The sequence below is a fragment of the Melanaphis sacchari genome, unplaced genomic scaffold (assembly GCF_002803265.2).
Source record: "Melanaphis sacchari strain LSU unplaced genomic scaffold, SCAv2.0 Contig8_pilon_pilon, whole genome shotgun sequence".
In the NCBI taxonomy this organism is placed as follows: Eukaryota; Metazoa; Arthropoda; class Insecta; order Hemiptera; family Aphididae; genus Melanaphis; species Melanaphis sacchari.
Window position 1 is genome coordinate 2,245,932 of NW_020271635.1, and position 24,132 is coordinate 2,270,063.

General features: G+C 26.8%; 1 protein-coding gene across 4 annotated transcripts in view; it reads right to left on the reverse strand.

Annotated features, from left to right (window-relative positions):
* The window catches only part of LOC112602471 (cordon-bleu protein-like 1), an 85,574-nt gene that overhangs the window by 12,055 nt on the left and 49,387 nt on the right, over positions 1 to 24,132 (reverse strand). For all 4 annotated transcript variants that reach the window (XM_025350554.1, XM_025350552.1, XM_025350550.1 and 1 more), the window contains 2 exons: positions 14,785 to 14,829; positions 432 to 554 (listed from right to left, as the gene is read on the reverse strand). In XM_025350554.1, coding sequence (XP_025206339.1) covers positions 432 to 554; positions 14,785 to 14,829 — 168 coding nt within the window. The remainder of the gene's footprint in view (positions 1 to 431; positions 555 to 14,784; positions 14,830 to 24,132) is intronic.

Here is a 24,132-nt window from a genome sequence, read left to right on the forward strand (position 1 = left end):
TATGATATATACTTTAAAATTGAACGTGAACAAATAGGAATGTAAATCATATTAACTTTTCAGAATGGATTTTAGGAAGAGATATTTGTATGTAGAGCATGAATCATAACGATAAAATGTTTAATCAAATTGATTAACGTAGTGCCACAATTAAAATCAAAAGTCACCACTCATTTTTGAATTGAAATGTACTAATTAATTATTGACAGTAGACCATTTTAATGAACAACGTCGTCTAAAAAATGTTAATTTGTGTGGCGGACTTTTAAAAATTGTTTAACAAAACAAATGAAAGACGTAGTTAAGTTAAAAAAATGTCGACATTTTTAATCTTTGTATAATATAAATAATAATATTGTTATAGATAGATATTTTGGATTATTATTATAACAGTATATTAGATACGTCAGAAAATCTCAATGGATACTGACCTTCTCTCGACGCTCATCTTGATCACGGAACCGTTAGGCAAAATCACGTTCAGATCCATTGCCCCAGACAGCATGTCGGGAGGCGTGTCTTCCGTCACCGGCATCTGCAAGGACATCGTTTGTCTGAAAAATCAAAATACCAAATACATTAGCTCAGCATTATGTTTTTTGAATTAGGTTTCACACGCGCGTCCTATACACACTCGTCACACATGCCTTAGGCTAAAAATCTCTACTAGGAACAAATGATTTATACTTGTTTGGAATAATTCTATCTAGCTGTATGGCGTAAAATAATAGTTTTTTACGTGATTGATGTTTTAAAATATATATATATATATATATAAAAGTATATAATATAATAATGAGTACTCCTATTATTGTTTCGTCGAAAAAAATTAATATTACTCACGTAATTTGATTACAAACCGATAAATTGGATATTTTCATACCTACCTAATATGTTTTTAAAAATTAAAACCTAACTGTTAGATAAATTAAAAAAATAAATTACAACTTTGAACGTTTTATTATTTTAATAAACGCCGTGTAGGGATCTAATTGAAGTCGACCTCTAGAATAAATATATTAAATCTTCATTTTTCAGTGTACAAGCAGTAAATATTTTTATGAATAATTTTAACAATAACGTATATATTGTATTGTAATAATAAATTTATTGATTGTTATTGTTTCAATAAATGTAGTATAATTTATGTCGATAACCATGATAAAATAATAAGCACCAAAATAATTAAAACAAAACTGTCTTAAAATAATTGAATATTATTTAACTTACATGTAAAGTATAACATTTTAAATTATTATTAAATCATAAATAATAGTGCAAAATATTATAATATATTATTATTATGCAATATGATCACATCTAATAATAAATATATTACAAAATACGCGTAAGTTCAAACGTGGCATATAATCATCAAAATATAGACCAGTACTTGTACAAATTATTAAACTTGGATTTTTTTTGTCATCGACAGCAATACTGCAGGGTTTCGTTGTATGCTATAATTGGTTTGCGGCTGAAAGAATTTCATTATGACCAAAATCAAAGAATGCACACTGCGAGGTATAATTACGGTGGCGATGCATATATTATTATTATATTGTTATTGTGTAGTATAGTTGTTTTTGGCGTTGTCGTCAAATTCGCGTTTTCAATCACATTAGCAACGCAAAAGAAACTGTGGGCGCAATCATGTATGACTAGAATGAGTGGTGAGCAAGTAGAAATTATACACTATATACAGTTTTTTTTTTTTTCAAAAACCGTTTATAATGGTATTGTTTTTTTTTTCATTTTGATATGACGACGCATGCACAAGCTGTCCGAAGTCCGTTAGTCAAAAAATGACGTGGTGTTATTATTTATTTACCGTTTCACATAAATCCTGAAGAACGTTATACAGGATTGTTCGAAAATTATTTAGTCAACTAAATAGTTGACCAATATTGCAAAATTTTTATAAAAATATAAAATAAAAATGTCTAACTCTTATTCTTACATTACTTATCATGAATTGAAAAATTTCGAATTGTAGTTTTTAGACATGAATTAAAGATTTAAGTTTAAAGCATAATTTTTTATAATAACATTTCAAAATATTTATTGCGTTATATGTTTATGGTGTATGATAGTTGACAAAGAGTCTCAATGATTTCTCAGAGGATTAATTCTTCTGTTCGAATTTGGCTTTAGCTAACTAAAAAAAAGTCACTCGTCTTGTTTTCAGTTGATCTGCATATACATTACTGATAGGTACGTCGCAATAGCAAGTTTAAATAAATAATTTCACAATCAAACGTCAACCAGTTAATGATATACACTAATAACACCGGGGTTATATTATTTATATTCTTGTGAGTACGATTAGTACTAGTGTAGAAATAAGTTACTTATAATACACTCGTATGGACATTTTCGTAAATTTTTTATATATTGTTGAGTAAAAAATTAAATATTATAATATGGAATTCGACGAGATGAACAGATTTTGATCACACATATTGTATGTGTATATATTATTTACTTATATTTTTTTATTTCATGACACTACGAGAAGAAACTGGATTTGTTACTTATGATGCGATCTGCAGACTATTCTTAGTTCATACATAATTATAACGAATAGTTCTTCGCGTAAGGCGAGCGTAATAATGTACTTACACAGACTGAGAAAATTGTGACGTAAGCCACAGTTGAATGGATCACTAATCATAGCACATACAGGGTGATTTACTAAGCATACTTAAATACTATATTTTAAAATTCTTAAGATTTTTTCGTATTACTTAAGGAGTCTTCTGTGGAGACACAAACTTCTGTTTTTAAAATTGATAACTCTTCTCCCCTCTTCATACAGTATGTTATTTAGCAAATAATTTTTCTTAAGATTTTGACTTATCAAAATCAAAGTTTGAACAACTAATTTTTCAGTTATTTCATTTTATGTATTAAGAATAATAGGTTCACGATAATGGTTTTGAAAATATGAGGTTATAGTAATTTTTATCTATCAATATTAACAATTTATAAAAATGATCTAAGTATAATAAATACTAGATTCGAACTCACATTTATTTAAAATTACTGTAAAATAATTTTTAGTAATTTTCAAGGATTAAATATCTCAAAATATAAAATTTTAATAACTGAAAAACTACTTGTTGGAATTATTTTTGGATAAGATTATAAAGATTTAAAAAAAAGACTGCGTCATCAAAAGACACTTCCTAAGTAATACAAAAAATTTTGAGAATTTAAAAAAAACTGAAAAATTGAGGTGAGTAATGAGCATACTTGGTGAATTACCCTGTATTCACGTTCGAATACTATATTCGGTTTTGAAAACAGTCGACTTTTTGGACATCTTTTGAATAGATTGTTCGCAAGATCAATTATTTACACGTGGGCTACCTATATGTTTATACTATTATAATACGAAAACACACTTCGAATTGAAATCGCCTACACGCACGATTATATATTATTATTCGTATAGATGTATTGATGTACATATGAATTGAATGCGATTAGACACTGCCGCCGCAGTACTGCAGTTATGTAGACATGTACCTACCTATAGAACGTACACGGTGTGTGCATATACTATACCGCGGTTCCGGTTACAATTTCATCTGGATATTTACCCACCGCATGATGCGTGCAAGATGAAAAATATGAGTTCACGAAATGCTACCGGTACTTCTTGACCTTCGGATGAACGGTACGCCGCCACCAACACACTACAATTTTTACCACGGGTTCACCAAACTTGGCGTGGGGTCATTGTATTTGCTAATTTCTATTTATTATGTCCCTATATATTTTGTTTGTTTGAGCTACAGTAAGTTTCCGGTGGCACCCGTGCTAATAATACGCATATTTATCGTTTTGTTTTTCCCTGATACCATTTTTTTTTTTTATACATGCAGGCATATAATTTACGTTTGCAAATAAATGCATATAATTGACAACACGAATAAAATATTATATATTATATTGAATAATAATTTTTTTCCAAATCAATATTATATATATATATATATCTCACTAAAAAATTTTTATACTGTTACATCAAATTACAATATATATATTTGACAATATTAACTATTATGACGGATTTAGAAATATCTATCAGCCGGTATTATAATATATTATACACACTGATTGCCCAAATATAATTTATTGGATGTTTTGTCAAGTTTTTGTATTTTAACTTTGAGATAATAAGTTATAAATTTATTACCTTAACCATGCGGCTTTTACAGATTTGACACAGACCTGCACCTACATTATACATATATATATAATGTATACACGCATATTTTATATTTCTATTGACAAGATGATATATATGCATAGAGAATTACTATAAATATATTTTTGAAATGTTGTCAATTAGTCATAGTTCGTTATTTCTTTGAAAATAAAGTACAAAGCATTTTTATTTTTATTTAGATGCGACTTAAATGATTCACTATTTTATTATATGGACTGTCCTATTAATAATAAGTTATTATTATGAGCAACAGGTTACACAATGCATTGTTGATATTAATGATTGAAGACAATAATTATTGGATATATTATAAGACACTTGATTTTGTAGAGTATTAAATAAAAATAATAAATTAAATAAAATAAATCTAAAAATTATAACTGTAATTAATTAACGCATTGATTATTTATACATTTCTTTACGGGTAAAAACTCTAATAGAAATAGAGAATACTTTTTAATTAAAGATAAATTTAATTATTAGTAATTTATACAAAAAACACGAATATACAGTTATTATAATTATATTATTTAAAATTTAAAATAAAACGTGTAGAAGTTCTAAATACACAACTGTACCAGAATTGGCTTTTAACTTAAAATATATTAGTTTTTAAATCGTATGTGATATACTGTATTAACGTGCATTGAATAATAGTTGTTTACTTTATGCGAACCATACATTTTGTTTATTTATTTAAGGTATTTATGTTTCACATCATAAGTATGGGTTTATTAATATAGGTAATATTAAAATAAATTTACCTAGTCAAGTATCTTTATAATACAAGATTTAAATATGTACATAATGTCTGTTCATATATTTTAACTTTAAAGAGAAAATACCCTTATTTAGTATTTTTTAATAATTAGTTCACTGTTAATTTACCCAAAATTGTATCTTTTAGGTTCATCTTGTGTATTATTAGATAAAGTTAAGAAATTGTTCTTTATATTTTATTTAACCGTTTTGCATATTAAGTATTATTTAATATTATAATGAAAATTCTTATACTTGAAGTTATACTTCTTTACTATACATTATTAGTGCTAATATCACATCATTTACAGAGAACTGTTTAAAAAAAATAAAAATGCAGTTATAGAACCTAGTAATAATTGATGAAGTATAACAATTTTATTATTAATATAGTAAAACTTAATACGAATTAAATTGATACTGTTAAAATATTATGATGTTCGGGTTTTCGAGTTAATTATCGTCGAGTTGTTTTAGTATAACAATATTATACACAAAATATGTTTTAATAATGTAATTGCGTGTACAATTATTTTCAACTATAATCCGTTCTCTAACTAATTATACGCACAAAGTCGTCGGCAATGTTTTTTTACTTTTTTAGTACTGCACATCAGCGTTTTAATACCGTTATTCTAGGGAAGCCTGTCGTATGAACATAAGCACGCAACATTTTCGATTTTAATATACTGTAATGTAATAATTCAAAAGTGTCGAGGGACGCAGGTGGTATTCAATATCCCGCAGTATACTTGGCTCAGTGAAAACATAATTATTTCAAAATTACACAAGACGATAGAAACGTTTTGAAAATCGTTGGAAATGTTTATAAGAGATTCGATCGCGAACGCCAGGCTCTACTATAATATTATAGTTATGAAATGCCACAGTATGCCTATTGTTTTCTTCAAAATGAAAATTTAAAAAATCGATATTTTTTTACTTGGAAATACTTTTAACAATCTTCGTAGTTAATTATGATTTTGTTCAACGCAAGCTATTATATTAATTTACATTTTATCCCCTGGGATGGCCTCCAATTGGTTTTTTGGTTTATTCGTAGAATGTACCATCACTAACGTCAGTTATTTTTTTTTCTACCTAACAATAGTTGGTAGTAATTAGATAATGATTAAAATGGGCTGACACAATTGAACTTCATGAATACTCTTTCTATAATATAAAATAGGTTCTAAAACATTAAAATATAATGTGGATCGTCCTCCGGAATAGGTAGGTATTATATATGTATAATATAGTACAATATTCTATATAACAATACGCACACGTAGTTGTATATAAATAAGTATGTAGGTAGGTAGGTACAATAATAATAGAAAAAAATCAGACAGGTAAGTACAAGGACATTTTGAGGTAAATATATTTAGCGTAATCACATGCATCCTACATGCATGAAAAATTTATGTTTTTCAATAATTAATTTTGATTTAAGCATACCAACTATGTTCCTATATCGCGAGAATAATAAAATTCCTGCAGGTACTCAATCGAATTTGAATTCAGTGAAATAATTGGGGGAGCTGAACTTATGTTTTCAGTTATTATATAGTCTTATGATTATGGTCCATAATTTATGGATGACACAATCATCAACTTGCCCTTGCGCCAATTTCATTCAATAAACATGTATAATGATGGTGGGTTTATTTTATATACAGGTAAATATTAATTTATTAATAGAAAATAAGTACTATAATTATCCATAAATGGCAACATGGCATAACTTTTGAGTGTATTTATTTAAAAAATATGGAGGTGTTTGGCACAATTAAGCCTCAAAATTTACATTTATGATAAAACTGCGATTAAAAACTACAGAACTCACAAGTGTAATAACGAATAAAAAAAATGAAACAATTTAAAAAGGAAAATGTAGAATTTTTTTTTTATACTATATAACAGTTTTACATGCAATTTTGTAGTTTCGATAAGCCTATTACAATAATTACGAAATAATACTGCCGGAAACCATATATTCGTATATAGTCGTTGTAGTATTATAGCTACAGTGATTAGGTTTGTTAAATATATAACGCAAGCTTCCCTTGCATTTAAAGTCTTCAGATTGCGGCCATAAAACCATAATGTATACATAGGTATATAGAATATCCAGACATACAGCCATACAGGACGATTTTATTTTAACCACGCACTTGGCAATATCAAAGGATATAAAAGGATTTTAATTCATGATCTTTATTTAAACGATTAAAAATAACATTTATATACAACTTCATATTTGTATACAAATTTTAACAGAACATAATATATTCTGTACTACTAATATTTATTTATTTTTTAAAATTCCTTGGATATTCTTGTGATATTTCAGCCGGTGAGTTCACGATAAAATAATCACCCAGTATATATATATATATATAATATATACAGTCGAACAGATTTAGATCGTAATATATCATATACGCGACCACACACACAAACATCTTGTATACATGCGTATATCATAATAATTATTATTATTGTACGTTTTGTACACGGCTATTATTATTATAATATATCAGCTTTACTACGTCGTGTATACCATAATATGATGTGCATATTTATAATATATATATGATATATGAACACATACTCGTATATAGTAGGTACTATATACATGACGGGTTCGGAGTGTATTCATTTTTTTTTTTTTTTACGTCTTGAACGAAACGTCGGCGCACCACCGCTGCCGCGCAGGCGATAGGAGCGTTAAACGTTTGATGCGAATACGTACGATATATTATAAGACACGTATCGTTACGAGCGCACTGCACCGCGACGCTCGGGCGTTTCGTCTCCCGAGTCCGACCGACATAATAATATCGATACAATATAATATCTACACACACACACACACACACACACGTGCACGCGTAATGTGCATCGTAGCTGTGCCGTGGCGAGTATCCTCCACGGCGGAGGACCCAGTGACCCGTTTCTCGAACCCGTTTGCTGGCCGCGCCCCGGCTATACAGCGCCGCCACGCCGGTGCGTCTCGTTTGTGCGTCGCCGTCGGATCCGTACGCCGAACGTTCGTTAGTTACCAGCCGGGGCCGGGCAGACCGGCTAAACGCGGTTATGGGGCCGTATATCTGAGAGGCGGCGATCGTTTGTAATACACGCGCGTACGTTCTATAATATTATGTCTATACAGCTATCAGCCCACATATACGTACATGTTATTATTATTATTATTATTATTATATACACACATAGGCGTTTATGCAGATTTATCCGCGTTTAGAGTGTACGCCGCGATTATAACGTGCGCAGCTATAGGTCGTATCTTTCGAGAGAACGCCACTAACGCGTCGATAAACTGTTCGTAAAAAAAACCATCATCTCGCGCTATATCCCACGACAGTCTAATCGATTTATTCACAAGAGAATATATTATTATTATTGTTATAATTATGCCATGTTGAATAAAAACCGCTATGATTGGGGGTAACGTTTTCCGAGAATCGTGTCTGAAACGGTCATTTCATCAAAGGTGATTTGTAATTTGTGTAAATTTCGGCGTGAATATTCAAATACGCGGTTAGTTAAGTCTCAAATATTTAGTAAGCTATGATTAGGAGTAGAGGGTGGATGATTAGTGTACTGTATGCCATTGTAGCGTTTTATACACGAAGACACACACGGGGGGGGGGGGAAGAAAATTTTTTTTTTTTATAAAACTACATTTTATTTCTTTGATAGTTTTCCTGTTTAGTCTACAGGAGGATATCCCCGTGTCTATAGTTCCACTACTGTACTCAGTAAACTATCACGATATCTTAGATTTTAAAACAGCGATATAATAATAATGGTAAAGGATAATTTATTGTAATACTCTTAAACAAAAACCGCTAACATTTGGATCAATAGCAAGTTGTATTAATAAAAAAAAAATATAACCGATACCACGTTGTTCTCTGTAGGCGTGTAGTACAAGGAATATTTTAAAACCACAGTGTTGGTTTTTAAGCGTCTAAACCATTCGTGTTATAATTTAATTGAATACAATACATTATAATAATATGTATGCGTATACAATATATACTTATTGTATATATTTTGATTTCGATAAAAGTAAACCAGCTATTGTAACACAATTTGAAATGCAAATATCCTGTTACGTCGGATGTGTTTGGAAACGATGTTAAAAATGATAGAGTTTTACTAGGTACTTCAAACAAATCGATTATATGGGGAGTGCATGAGAGCAGCGTTTGTCTTTAACTTTTCGCAGCCTACAAAAACCCCCATGTTATGAGGACTTTTGAATTAAGTTTTTGAAATGTTTGGTAAACGTGCGTTAGGTATATTTTTTGTTTGATATTATGCATACATTTAGTTGTTTAAAAATATATATTCGATTAGGTACATGACGTAACTTCTTAACATTGGGTGCATATTATTTGAATCTTACTTTTTAATTCTATTACAGTTGAATATATTTGTACATAAGTTTAATTATTATGATAGATTTCACACACATATGTATAAAGTTTACCTAATTGATAAATAAAAATTGGATGACAAGATAGTTGTAGAATAAAAATAGCCTTTTTATTCATTCTTTAAACAACATAAATAGAAAACGAAATAATATTCGTTAGCGTTACGAACCACAACGAATCCAACCAATTAATACACACATATTATACATTGCGGTATAAAAACAATTACATTTTGAGCATTGTGTAGGTTTATTATAAACCGAATGTGTTTGAGGTCTATACGACATTAAAAATTGTAAACACGACAGTTGTTTTAATAACGATTATTATTATTTAACATTTACATTCTACATATTGTGCGGCACTTTCTCTGTAATTAACGTGGCATAGAACTGGCAATTTCGCACCACGCGTCCATCAAAGGTAACCGATTTATACGAAAGCATCCTGAACGTAAATAATCATATATTGTATAATATACGTATAAGAATGAATACGGTGCGAACAGTGTTATTTAAGTATATAATTTCCGACATGTGTGTACGTTATAATATTATAATTTAAATTATATTCACGTTTTAGAATGGCAAAGTTCTTACAGCAGAAGCGAGAGCATGGTCCGATTTGGTTCATGGAATATTCAAAGTAATTTCTTATTAAATAAAGCGTGCACCTTGCTCATAATGAACAATATTGGATAGTATAATATTATGAATACCATGACTGAAGCTTTTTAAGAAAATCATTTTCACTGATTATATACGATTATCAGATATTTGGATCTCTTAAAATGCTTAGATAATTGTATATACTGTATGCATAAAAAAAATAATGAACAATTAATAATTATCTTAAGTAAAAAGATAAAAATTAAAATATACTTTTTATAGTTATATGAATAATGAATAATAATTTATGGTTACAGATGCTGAAGTGTATGGTTGGTTGATCATATAATAATTTTGAGTTTTTATTTACTTACTTACAACTAAACAATGCATTTTAACATTTTTTAGGCTAGGATAACATAATTATATTTGTTAATAGCACATGTTTTTTGAGATGAATGTCATACATCAATTTTTAAATAATTTTTTTTTCAAAGTCAATAAATTTAATTTTTCAATGAAAAAAGAAGTACTGAATTAACATAAAATAATACTTAAGTTTATTTTATCTTATTTTATGAACTTAAGTTTTAAGATCTACCTAAATATTTTACCTTTTTTTTCTAATAATTAATTTATATACACGGGTCCATTAAATTTTAACATTCTATATTGTTTTTGAATCAGCGTTGTATGTCGTATTCCCGCGAGAGTTTTCCTCCACTGCAACGAAAGTCGGTCCATATGGACTTATAAGTTGTTGCCTAAAATGCCATAATTTGTTCCCGTCTTCACTTTCTTTAATTACTTGTCGTGATTTAACTTGCATTGCTTTTCTTTCTATTCCCAACAAACCCATCGCAAAAACTCAATCTCGTAGTCTATTCTCTTTTCTGGTATACGTATACTCTCATTATTATAGAGAACTCCAGGTCTACTTTCTCTCTTCATTGTACGAACCAGTTTTATTATTTACTGTACGTTTATAAACATATAATTTTTTTTTCATTCTGATTGTATGTTCAATATTTATACATTTTTGCCGATTAAGCTTTAAATGTGGAGTGTCAGCTTGTATTATAGCCTATAGGTGTATACGAATACAGTAACCAACTAGGCGGCGGCTGAAGTCCTAAACAAATCTTGTGCGAAGTAGGTAATGCCAACGGCTATCATATAAAATGCAATCGCCTATTCTTCGACTTGTGCAAACTTGTATACTGAATGCATACGTAGGTAACCACACGCTAAACTCCATACACATCATGCTCTGATTAGCCTAAATAAATAAAATAAAATACCATAGTCTCACACACACGTGTGAATCTGTGGCGTATTGGTGTTTAACGTAAGCATTAATTAATTGACAAAAGGACTCAGGAAATCATTAGATCAGTTATTGAAGAAAAAAATTAAGTATAATATGATTTTTGACCTAGAAAATGGATGGTTGAACACGTACGAATAGCAAGATGTTTGATGATCCGTAGACATTTTGCTAATTCAATTAAAAACTTATAAAATTCTATACCTGTACATTATTGCACGACAAATATGACACATTTTAATATACCTAAGATTTAACATAAACAATTGGTAACTTCACAAAATATTTAAGTACTTATGTAGTTTTCTTTTTCTTTTTAGAAAGGCCTGTAAAATACATTACCATGTAAGCTATTGTTTTTTTTCAATTTAAATTATTTTAGTTCAGGGGATTATGTTTTTGCCAATTATTGTTTAAAATACAATGCTTGTTTAGTATTTATTTAAAATTTACTGTCTTCATACTATGTTTTGATTATATTGTTGAATATAAAATATAAAATTAAGTAGAACAAATTTTAGAAATTGAAAAAAATGTAATGTAGATACATACCTATAATATTTTTGATAAATGGCTGAAATATAATATACTTGGAATGTATGGAACATTAATAGTTTTACACAATCATAATATTTTAGATATTAACTTCGACTAATCTCACGTTTATATACATTCCGTTCATTTGATTACACATACATCTGATCCATTGGGTTTTTGTAATAATTTTAATATTTTCCCCAGTACTTTCACAGTTTCACAGACAGATATGACTCATAGTTATTGACTATTGTATGTTCTATAACTGATATATGAGAAACAGTAGAGATGTATGTACAGAAACATTAAAAACGAGAACTCGCGAAGGTCACCACCAATATTGTCACGATCAGAACAATTCCGACTCATCAAGATATTTGATAGTTTATAAGATACTTAATCTTCAGTTTATAACAGTTTTTTAATTTTGTTAGTAGGAGATTTTTATTTTGAGTTTGTATTAATATTATTAAGAACATATAGGGAAATATTAAAATACTTAATTGAAAAAATAAATACTACGTGACTCTTAAGTTTATAAACACGTTAAAAGAGTAAAGTTATTATTAAAATAGACAATACATATTATATAAATAGTTAATTATGATAAAATATGTCTTATTTATTTATTTAATTTAAAAACTAACATTTTTATAAGTATAATGATTAAATTAAATAGGTATCAAAACTTCAGTGTTACAGTTCTACAGAATTAGGACAAAATCCAATAAAGCGCTAAGTAAATAAATCATTCATATAAAAATAATCTTCAGTTAATTTAAATTATTTTTTTTGTCAAATGTCAAAGAAGATATGAAAATAAATTTTTTAATTTAAAATTCAATTTTTTATAATTTTCATATAATTCTTATTATATTAATACTTAATTCACATAATTGAAAAAAAAATTGTAAAATGTTTGTTTAAAAAAACAGGATATTCTTTTACAAAAATGATTATTCTCTAATTTTTACACGCAATCAATCATTAATCGGATTTTTATAGACGAAACATAACTATAATAATTGGCGAATATTGCATTGAGTGGCATTGCCGCATTGGTATTAAGCCGTTACTAAGGTAGTTGATTTTCAGATGGGTCACTAATCAAGAGTTAAGCAACACATCAAATGTTTATTGTTTAATAATTTTAAAACTAAGTTTTTAAACGATAACTGAGAAGTTCAAAATAGAGAAAATTAAAAACTAAGAAAAAATCTTATACAATAATATAATTAATAATTTATTTATTTTATTTACATGCTGGGTAGCTACTCCCCTCACTATTTCACTGCCAACTGTACTTTTCAGCTCATATGCTTATTGTAACTACTATTACAGATTGTATATATTCAAATAAATGTTAAAAAAAAAAAAATTATTTATATATTTCATATTTATTTATAGTTGTTAAAAATTACAGTGGTTAAATAAAATACTAGATGGGTTATTATGAAGTACATCAATCGTTTTTACTTAACCTTCTAATCTATAATAAAAGTACGTTGTACGGTGGACCGTTTATTGTAAAATTGTATTTTTCTAAAACTAATATCATGGCAGTGGTGATAGAGTCGTGGATATAGTGTCATTATCATAACGAACAATTGTAAAAAAAAAATCAATATATATTATATATAAATGGTAGCCGATAGGACACGACTATATTGTATCATACTAGGCATATAATATAATATATAGATAATATAGCCATGTAATATATTAAATAAACAAAAAAGAAAATTTACAAAAAAAAGGCAACAATGACTACGATGTTTGAGAAATTTAATTTGTTTCTTTGTAAAATCACAACAGTAGTAAAAATATACATTTATTAAAACATTTATTAATCTACATTTAGTAAATTTATATTTAAAGTTGGTTAATTATTACTTTTATTTGACAATTAAATTTACGTTGTTTTCGTATGTATAAATTGAATCACTTTAATAATTAGTAATATTTATGCGGTGTTGATTCACTACAGTACTACAGCACAACTATCTTATTTCACTAAATTGTAATTATTATTATTACTATTTTGAAGTACTGTCTTATTATTACATACACTGGTCACGTTCTTCTAATCTCTTTTATTATGCCACTACCGTTACATAAAAAAACTATCATAAAAGCAGGGCGCTGGCTTGCACGCTAACCGTTTAAGAGGCGTGTCACACAGGCGAAACCGTCATCCACTTCCGAAACGATTCTTCGGGGTTCGCCGAGCGTGACTATTATTGCAATCGGATCATTCATGCTCTAACCATATAAAAAATAAAAAGGCCTTAGGACCTTTTCCCGTTCGTATATTTTTACACATACAATCCCGTTGCACATTTATACGTACTACGTACATATTGTTTTCCGGAAATTAGACAATACCACGTTTGGATTATTTTTTGAAATCAATATGGTTATATTTATATAAAAGAAATACTATGCGTATACTATCTATACTTTGGTAATCGGTATCCAGTAGAAATTAAAAGTATGGTCTGATATCGTAAAATATTAGATGTTTTATGTTGAAATTTATATTACATTGGAAATTTAAGTAAGGATGAGGAAGTTATTGGACTTATAGTGTTGCAATTTTGTATTTAATTTGTATTAAGCGTATGACCGAATTTTTGGGTATTCTTAATATTTTACACATGGTTTTTTATCGGTCAAAAATTGGAAATTGTTGGAACTATATATAGGTAGATATAATTTAGAGATATTAATTCGTGTGTATTTGTTTATTTTAGAAAAAACTTATTAGAATAATAACAAAAGGTTAAATATGGTAAAATACTTGATTGGTTCAATAAATAATATAAATGCATATTTTAAAATTAATATTACCTTAATTGTTCAATGTGATTCGTTTGATCGGCTTTTGAATGAAACCTATAAATAAAATTATATAAAATGTTAGTTACAAAAAATATATATTGCTAATGTTCTTAAAAAAAAAATAAAAATAAATTTAATGATGAAAGAATATGTCAAGTACGCAGCGGTCAAAGGTATAAACAAACAACTATTAATATATTATATAGTAGGTATGTATAAAAATACTACTATGTATAGTACGTTTTACCAGGTGGTAAATTGATAGTTTGTGTTTTTTCAATAGTATTTTTGTTCAAATATTACTTTTTTGTATACTTTTGTAATATCGGAAATTGTGAAAACCGATAATACGAAAAACGAGATAGACATCACTAACCTATACTTAACCCTATAAGAGTTATATTACATACATATAACAATTATTGCAATATTTAATTAATTTGTGCAATAATTATTATAGATCAACATATTTTGAAATCTTGAGTTCCTAGTAATGTACAAACTCCTTAACCCTGGTCTTCGTGCAATCAAACATGTTGTGTACCACAATAATTATTATCTATAATAACAGCGTATAGACATTTAAATTAAAGAAATAATATCGTTTACGTTCTCAGTTTTATATTTGTATTATTTATTTTGAAATGTCAACAACGTAAAAACTGTATATACCTACCTACGTACTACACAAATTGATCGGTTCATTATATTATACTCTAAAAAATAACTCTAATAACATATTTATTTCTTTTTTACAAAAGAATATCGTTTTGTTATTATATGTACATATTATTATAAGCAAAAAACTGTCATCATAATTGAAATACTCGCAATCTTTTGATTGAAAATATAATGTTACAACATATGATATATATATATATATATACGACACTTATATTATGTGTAGATGTAGATTTGCGTTGTGAGTATTTATATATCATATTTCATTACGGAATGGGAAATGAATAAACACGGATAGGTATAATAAATTCAACGGAACGTTGTTACAGCAGTAGGTTTCTATATACATCGATTGATATTTTTTCATTTCGTCGCAAACAGCAATATAATCGTATTTTATTTTAATAGTTCCGATAGTGTATACCAACCTATGCTGCCTCCGCGATTGCAGTACATGAGCGTTTATAGGTGGGTACCTGCTATAGACCGATGCACATAATATTATAGGTTGTCTTCACTGTGTTATTTTTCCGGTAAATTTCGACTGATCTGCATCCGATCCAATTATAATATATTTTAGTTTGTAACTCGGTTGTAAGCGTATATGTTACACGTACATAACTAAACCCAAGTACGACGTTTTTTTATTATCATTATTATTATTATTATTATTATTATTATTATTATTATTCCATATGTTCGTAATATTATACCTTCTATACTTAACAATAATATGTAGGTTTCTAGAACTGTATTACTTTTATACTAGATCTAATGTTTGTGTGTATCACAAATCACAATGACTGGCATAGTACATACACGTGAAATGTGAATATATATGTTTTGCGGTACTACACTGTGATTATTATATAGATATAGCTATTGCGTTTGGTTATTTTATATTTTCGTACGGTCATGTACTGGTTTTGAGCCACAGTTTGAATACGCGTGGCTATTATACTATTCGTACGGTGTAGACGACGCATTTGGCCCGTCCGATGTGTTTATAACCTTCAATAGCCGTCAAAATATTATGATACTATTATAATGTACCACCGTATTATTATACGGTTTTTGTTTTTATTCTCTACTATCGAAGATGACTATCATTTTCAGAGAAAACTATTTTCGTTTCCGATTTTTGGCGAAATACATAAATAATATGTAGCCCGCCACTCATGGTTTTTCAACATTATAAAAAGTAAAATACGTAAATAAATACGAGTTTTCATTTGTCAATCAGCTAATTTAAAAATTCAATAGATAATAGGCAATAAAAAAATAATTAATAATAATAACTACTTCAAGACGAAATCTGATTAAAATAATATTGTAAATTATTTATCTTGGCAAAATATTGAAATTTGACGAGAGACAAGGATTTTATTATATATTATATTATTATGAACACTAATAGTAAATGAAAGAATTTAGTTTGTTTGTTTTTTAATCTAGATTTAACAGAAGATTTAATCTTTTATGAATATGATATTATGCAGTTTACGAATGAATCGATGAAAAAAATTAAAAAAAATTATATTAGCGTCTTATCACGGCGTTTTTCCACTATAGCTATTTATTATCTTTCAAAACTATATAGCGGAATTCAAAGAGAAAAAAAATCTTATAAATTATCAGTTATATTTAAATTATGGCATTAATTACGTTACGTTATTTTATTAATAATTATAAGTACATATATCATAAAAGTTTAACGAAAAGGTAAAACAAATTAAATATGATGGGACCCCGAGGGCTTTCGAGAAGACGTTGCAACAGTGTATTGATTATTTTTATTATTATTATTATTATTTTAATTTGCCTATAACTTGTGTTATGAAATAGTGGTTGGACGGAGTATAGACTGTCAATGTGACCTGCAACATTATTACTAGGTAAAATGAGAGTTTTCGATAAAAACATGTTTTGATCACTCTGGTAGTTACGATTGATACTGCAGGGTTCTAAAATTCAACCTTGACAGCTCTCCTAAACCACATCGTTCAAGGTCAACATCTATAAAAATTAACAAGAATAATTCAGATTATATTCCAAGAACTGTTCTAATTAATACGTTTTCATAACAAAATTATACAGGCAATTGTGGTAGGTGGCACGGAGCAATGAGTATGTTGACAAGTTAAGATTTTTAGGTATTTTATGTTGTCGCATAATAAATACAAAGTAATAATAAAAAAATGTGGAAAAACCTAATAACAGTTATGTAGACAAATATTTGTGAAATTTACAATTTTATTTGTTTTATTTTTATGTTGTTTCGTTCATGTGTATATATTCGTATTTTTTTTCAAACAGTGTAGATAGAGCAGAGTATTAGGATATTTTTACATTGTGGTCAATATAACTTTCCAATATGTTTCAATACCTCAATATACTTGAAATATCCCAAGTGACTTGAGTACTTTTCTAATCAATTTCTATGTACTCGAGAACAACTCTCTATAAATTGAAGTACATAATTTATCGTTCTGTTTTTTTTTTTGTCGAGGGAAATCAAATAGGTTTTCAAGTCATTCACTTGAAAAATAATAATTTTTTTTTGGTAACCGTTCAAAAGATGTTTTATCGCACGAAGCATTAACACTATTAGTACTGCAATAGCTGCAGTGGCCCATGAAATTGTTTGATAACGTTAATCGATGTTTTCAACGTTCTCAACTTGATTAAAACATTAAGTACTAATATTACAAGACCATCTATTATAAGAATACAAAAAACACGAAGCAGAAATAAAAACAAGAGATACTTTCTTCGTCTATGCCAATATTAAGTTGTGGGCAGAGACGAATTAAATAATTTCCCGCCACGCTATGCCAAGTATAAATTTGCTGCTCTTATCCTAAAAAAATTACTTCCATACAATAAAATTTCCTTACATTATGAACTTTTCTATATATTATATAATTATTTTTACATAAAACTAAAATTTATTAAAAACGTTTTGATTTAAACATAAATATTACTTTGTTATAAGCAAATAAATGAAAAAAAAATCAAAATCCATCTGTCAAAAATTTGAAGTATAAAAATTCAAGAAAAAAATTAAGTATTTTTCTATATGAGAACCAAATAAATATTAAATACAATTTTTGTAGGTACGTATAAAAAATGTGCAGCTCTTTGCGACCGCATAGTTCACAGTGCCTTAAATCCGTCTCTGGCTGTGGGTGTTTTGAACTCAAAAATAGATGTTCATTTAATTGATATATTTACTAAATTACATTTTTATTATACTTTGAAGTGTTTATGGTAATATTATATGCATAGAAAACAATGAGAAAAGTACAAACAATAGAAAAAATATATTGTAACTCTTAGTGATTATAGTTTAGAAACGTGCGTGTAGATATACGTTCTAAGATTTTTGAGTAAAAGTTTTTATCTCAATTAAATAAAATATTGTGTGAAACTAATAATAATGATCTAATCAAATACATTTTCAAGATATTTATAGTTTTGATTTTAATCTTAAAAATTGGTTCAATAGTTTCTTTTCCAATAGAAATTCTGTTGATTATATAGAGAAAATATGGTGAATGCAATACTTCAAGTTATTTTCTATGATACTTCCATTAAATCTATAAATTTATATTAGCAGACATATGATACCAGACATGATTTCAGTAAAATTTTAATTCATGAATAATATATTTTACGTTTATATCAACATAAAAATATATTAATTTATTTTTCAATACTTATTTACTTTTTACCATTTCTCAATGATATAATAACAGTGAATGACTCTTACATTATTTCTATGTCAGTACTCATAAAAATGTTAAACTCAAGCTTATTGGTCAGTGCTATAAACATGTTATACATTTAAGTCGTTAAGCATAATCCTAAGAGGTCTGAAGCACTTGCAATGAATTACTATATGATGAAGCTTATAATTTTTGCACAGTCCAATTTTTTCCTTTAAGGATTATACACAAAAAGATGCCATAAAAATGCTAAAACTTACTATAGTTACAATATTTTTTTTACATGGGGAACTACTAAAAGAGCTAAAATTAACAGTATTTAATACATTTTCTATGTAACTTTTAATAATGTATCAAGTTAAATAAATGTAGTTTTCTTCGAGATGGTAAAATATAAATAATACAATTAATATATAGCATAATATATTTGTAAATCGAGGTCTCTCAGTTATTTTACAATTATTTCATAATCATAAAAATATGATTTAAAGTATATTAACTCTATTTTACTGCTATTAAATATAATCATATTATTATTCACTTTATTGCAATTAATTAAATAATATTTTTTATGTATGTTTGTGTATGTATAAATACGTATAGAAACTATAACGTAACTGTTAAACACAATTTGTTGAAAAGTAGGTAATATAGGTACTTTGTATACTTTTTTTACACTATAATATTACAAATTGTTTTAAGGTTATGATCATTTTATACTTGAAAAGATAAAATAGTAAATACTAAGTTAGATATTTAAATAGTAATTTACATGTTTCTAAATAATTCAGACGAATTTTACAATTTAAAACCATTTAGCTCTGTGCTAGAGGTCTATGTATATGATTTAAATATTACATGGTCATACAACTTATTGACTGTAAGAACTAAAACTAAAACTTTTTTCCATGACTATGGTAAACAATACACACTACACTTATGTGGGAATAAAATTCTATACGTTTCTGGTATTAATTTCATCCAACAGGACGTGTTTAGCCGCATATAAGGTATCGTATAAGTATATATACGATTAGGTATCGTATTTTCTAAATAGTTTCCAAACACATAACGAAATCATATTCTACGAACATGCTAAGTTCTCGAGTTCTATAATATTATAATTCTAAAATAATTCATGATTAATAATTTATGTTGTGCGTATTAAAATTAAACAAATGCAATATTCGTTTAAGCTTTATTTTTTTTTTCAAAATACTGATTATGTGAAATAGGAATTAATTCGTTATATTCCTGTACAAATATCTTATAGCTACATAAAATAAACGTTTCAATTTTTTGTTGATTGAAAATTCATTACCTTATTTAGTTACAACTCATTAGCGTTATAAATGTTTGAAAACTCTAATCAATTTCTATGTAATAATTCACACAAAAGAATATTAACTCGTCGTAAACTATTTTTCTTTAATATGCTTACTGCATAATCTTTATCTTTAAAATAACTTGTAACTTAATGAACTGTGATTAAGATTATATTTTTGGTGTATAAATATATCTAAAGTACATAAGTTTTAAGGAAAATATAAATAAGTATTGAAATTAATATATTATATATATACATATTTATATATATTTTTGAAAGAGTTTAAAAAATGTCTTAAAATTTTACTATGTTATGAATAACAATCATCAACCATTTATATTTTTGTAAATTTAGAATAAATTTAAATATATGGTAATTTTTTTAGGCTATGATGAGTATTATTGAATTATTGAGAACGCGCTTCTTTTAGTTAGCATAATTATATTGTTTTTAATTGCACGATCACGATGTTACACATAAAAATATAGAGACTGCAGAATAATAGATAGTTATAAGGTATAACTGGTTTTGAAAATAAACGAAGCTCAATTAGAAGCTATGACAGACAAAATGTGCAAGGCATATTACATACAATTCACATTTGATTTTATAATTTTATTACATGTTAATATAATTGCTTGAGTACACATAATATAATAATAAATAAATCAACTACCAACAGAAGATTTTAACATACATTTATTATGTTATGTTTCGTTGATAGCGGATTTAAATAATGCAAGTTGTAAACTTGTAACTTGTAAATACGTAAGATGAATTCGTGACTGGTAGTTCAACAACTATACACTATAAAGTGACAGTTTTACTTATCATTGTAACCATATGCTCCTACATTTTTTTATGAGCTTGTGATAAAAATCGGCTACCTGTAAACCAGTTTTTATAACTAAAAATAGGTAACATAAAACCTATATTATGTTCGTTTTTAGTAGGTAATATAAATTAATATTCATTTTTATAAGATTGTCTTAAGTACGATATCTCGTATCATAAAGATATCGAAATACTTCACAGAATGTCAAATTCTGCTAAATCTTTTAATTATATTCTCTTATCTTATCGTTTTAAAAATTATGAACATACATATTTAGTAAATCAGTTGTTTCAAAACTAATTTAAAAAAATCGTTTTAAGTAATTTTACAAAAAATACTGATGAATAATGATGTTATAGATAATTTATAAAATATAACAGTGATTATTAATATTGTTTTTATCAAACTATGATCGTCGATTGAAACAAGGTGTTTAGAGATCAATTGAATAACACTGACCAATTTTATAATAACTTATATGTATACAGCTGAAAAAATTATTGTATACAATTATTGTATAATAATTTACAACACAACAATTTAAATAGAAAGAATATGTAAATACATAATGCAATTATTATAGACACAAAGTGAAAAATAAATTATTTGTACTCGTATTTTTAATAATCAACTAATACTGCAAAATTTTACCATTTTTAAATCTTGAACTTTCCTATTTTGAACTGGGCATAAATAATTCGGTATAAGTTATTACTGTTATTAGGCAGTCTATCGTTTTATAATTCTGTAAATTTACACTATTAAACATAAATATTTTCAACATCAATTGCATGTGAAAAAAAACACTAAAAGTGATAAAGTGATTTTAGTAATAAACATGGGGTTTAGTAAAAAATATTAATATATTATAATAATTAGAAAATTAATATAACAAAACTTAAGAAATACCAAAAAAAAAAAAAAACAAAAAAACAAGAAGTATTTTGTCAACTCATTGAAGTTAACGATTATATATTAATTCTGTATTAGCCGAGCGTTTTCCTATTGTTGAAAGTAAATATATTCGTTTGTTGTTCGATATACGAATAAATTATAGTGACCAAAGTAGTTTAGTCTTTCAAGGGGTTTCGCTAGCTATTGATGTTAGATTTAAATCTTTAAAAAGAATATTACATTATTTTCTACTTATAGTCCACTCAAAATTATTGCGATACATATATACTCAGATTATTGTATAGTAACGGTAACTAACTTAAAACATTTTAAACCGATGCTATAGATAGTTATAGACGGTTTTTTTATATTCGCTTTAACTAACTAGACATATATGTTTATTGAGTAAACTATCAACATTTTAGAATAATTTGAAGCTATCATTACAAAAATATACTCTCACCTTTCTATGATACACGAAATACTGATTTATAAGTTATAAAAACAATAATACATTGTATTATTTTATAATTAAAGTACAGATATTGTAGGCATTTGCTTTGTTTTTTTGTAGTTTTGGTCTTGTTTTCTTTTAAATTGGACTTAAAAGATTTTTTTTGTTTTTAATAGTTTATTTTTTTAAATGTGTTATATTTACGTAGGTATTTTTAAATATTTAAAAGGTTGCTATTTTTTTGATACCATAATACTATGTTTGCGAGAATGGATAAAATTAATTTTGTATTAATAGTGTAATGTTTATTATATCGATATAATATGACTATGTAGTTGTTAAAAGAATGTTGTCGGCTTAAAGTAAATTCTAAAAGTATTTAGTTATTTTACGTTAACCATTTCGTCGGGTCATGAGAGTATTTTTTATTTCTATAACATTTGGAGTTATTGTTTATTTTATTGATTAAAAAATTATGAGATACTCACATACCTACTATATAGTAGAGCGATTTCCCCAGTTTTTCATTTAATTAATTATCGTATACAGGATTTTTAATAAGTTATACGTTTCAAATAAATGTATAGAACTTATTGTTTAATGTTCATGGGTTAAATTATAATATTATTACCTATTGTATTTATCGAATATTCAAGTACTTACTTATTAATAAATTTTCAATAAAAACTTTATTGTCTGTATCAATTAATATACAGAACTTGCCTATATTATATCCATAGTTGATACTCACTAAAAACAATACTATATAAATTGTTAAACAAAATACTATAGACATGCTTAACCAAATAATTTGTAAATATAGACTATATTATAACTAAAAAACATATTAACATATATATTGAGTATCATTTAGTTACCATAATAATTTCAATAAATAAAAACATACATACAAATATTTACTATCACAAATAACTTTCAAAAAGATTTTTATTAGTTTATGACTTATGAGATTTGACTGTACTAACATTCAATATTTTTCCCTCTCTGGTTGTATTTTAATTAGACGTAATTTACTTTAACTGGGACATATATTTTTATGTAATAATTCATAGTCATCACTATGACTTAAATAAACGAGTTTTTTTATACAATTTTGATAATATGTAGATACCACACACACACACACACACACACACACACACACACACACGCACGAATATATTACTGTGTTATACTTAACAAGAACACACCTTAATGGGCTTAATGCCGGTAGGTGTGAATTATTTTATATACGGTTTTAAAATTTAAATTATAACTTTCCAATTTATAATATTTCATATTAATTTACAATTAAAAGACTGAAATATAATTATTAGGTATCGAAATTTATATTTATAAATGTTGGTGTTTTTAGAAGAACTAGGCTATGGTTCATGATATATTATGTACGTATAAGATATAAACTATTATCATTACA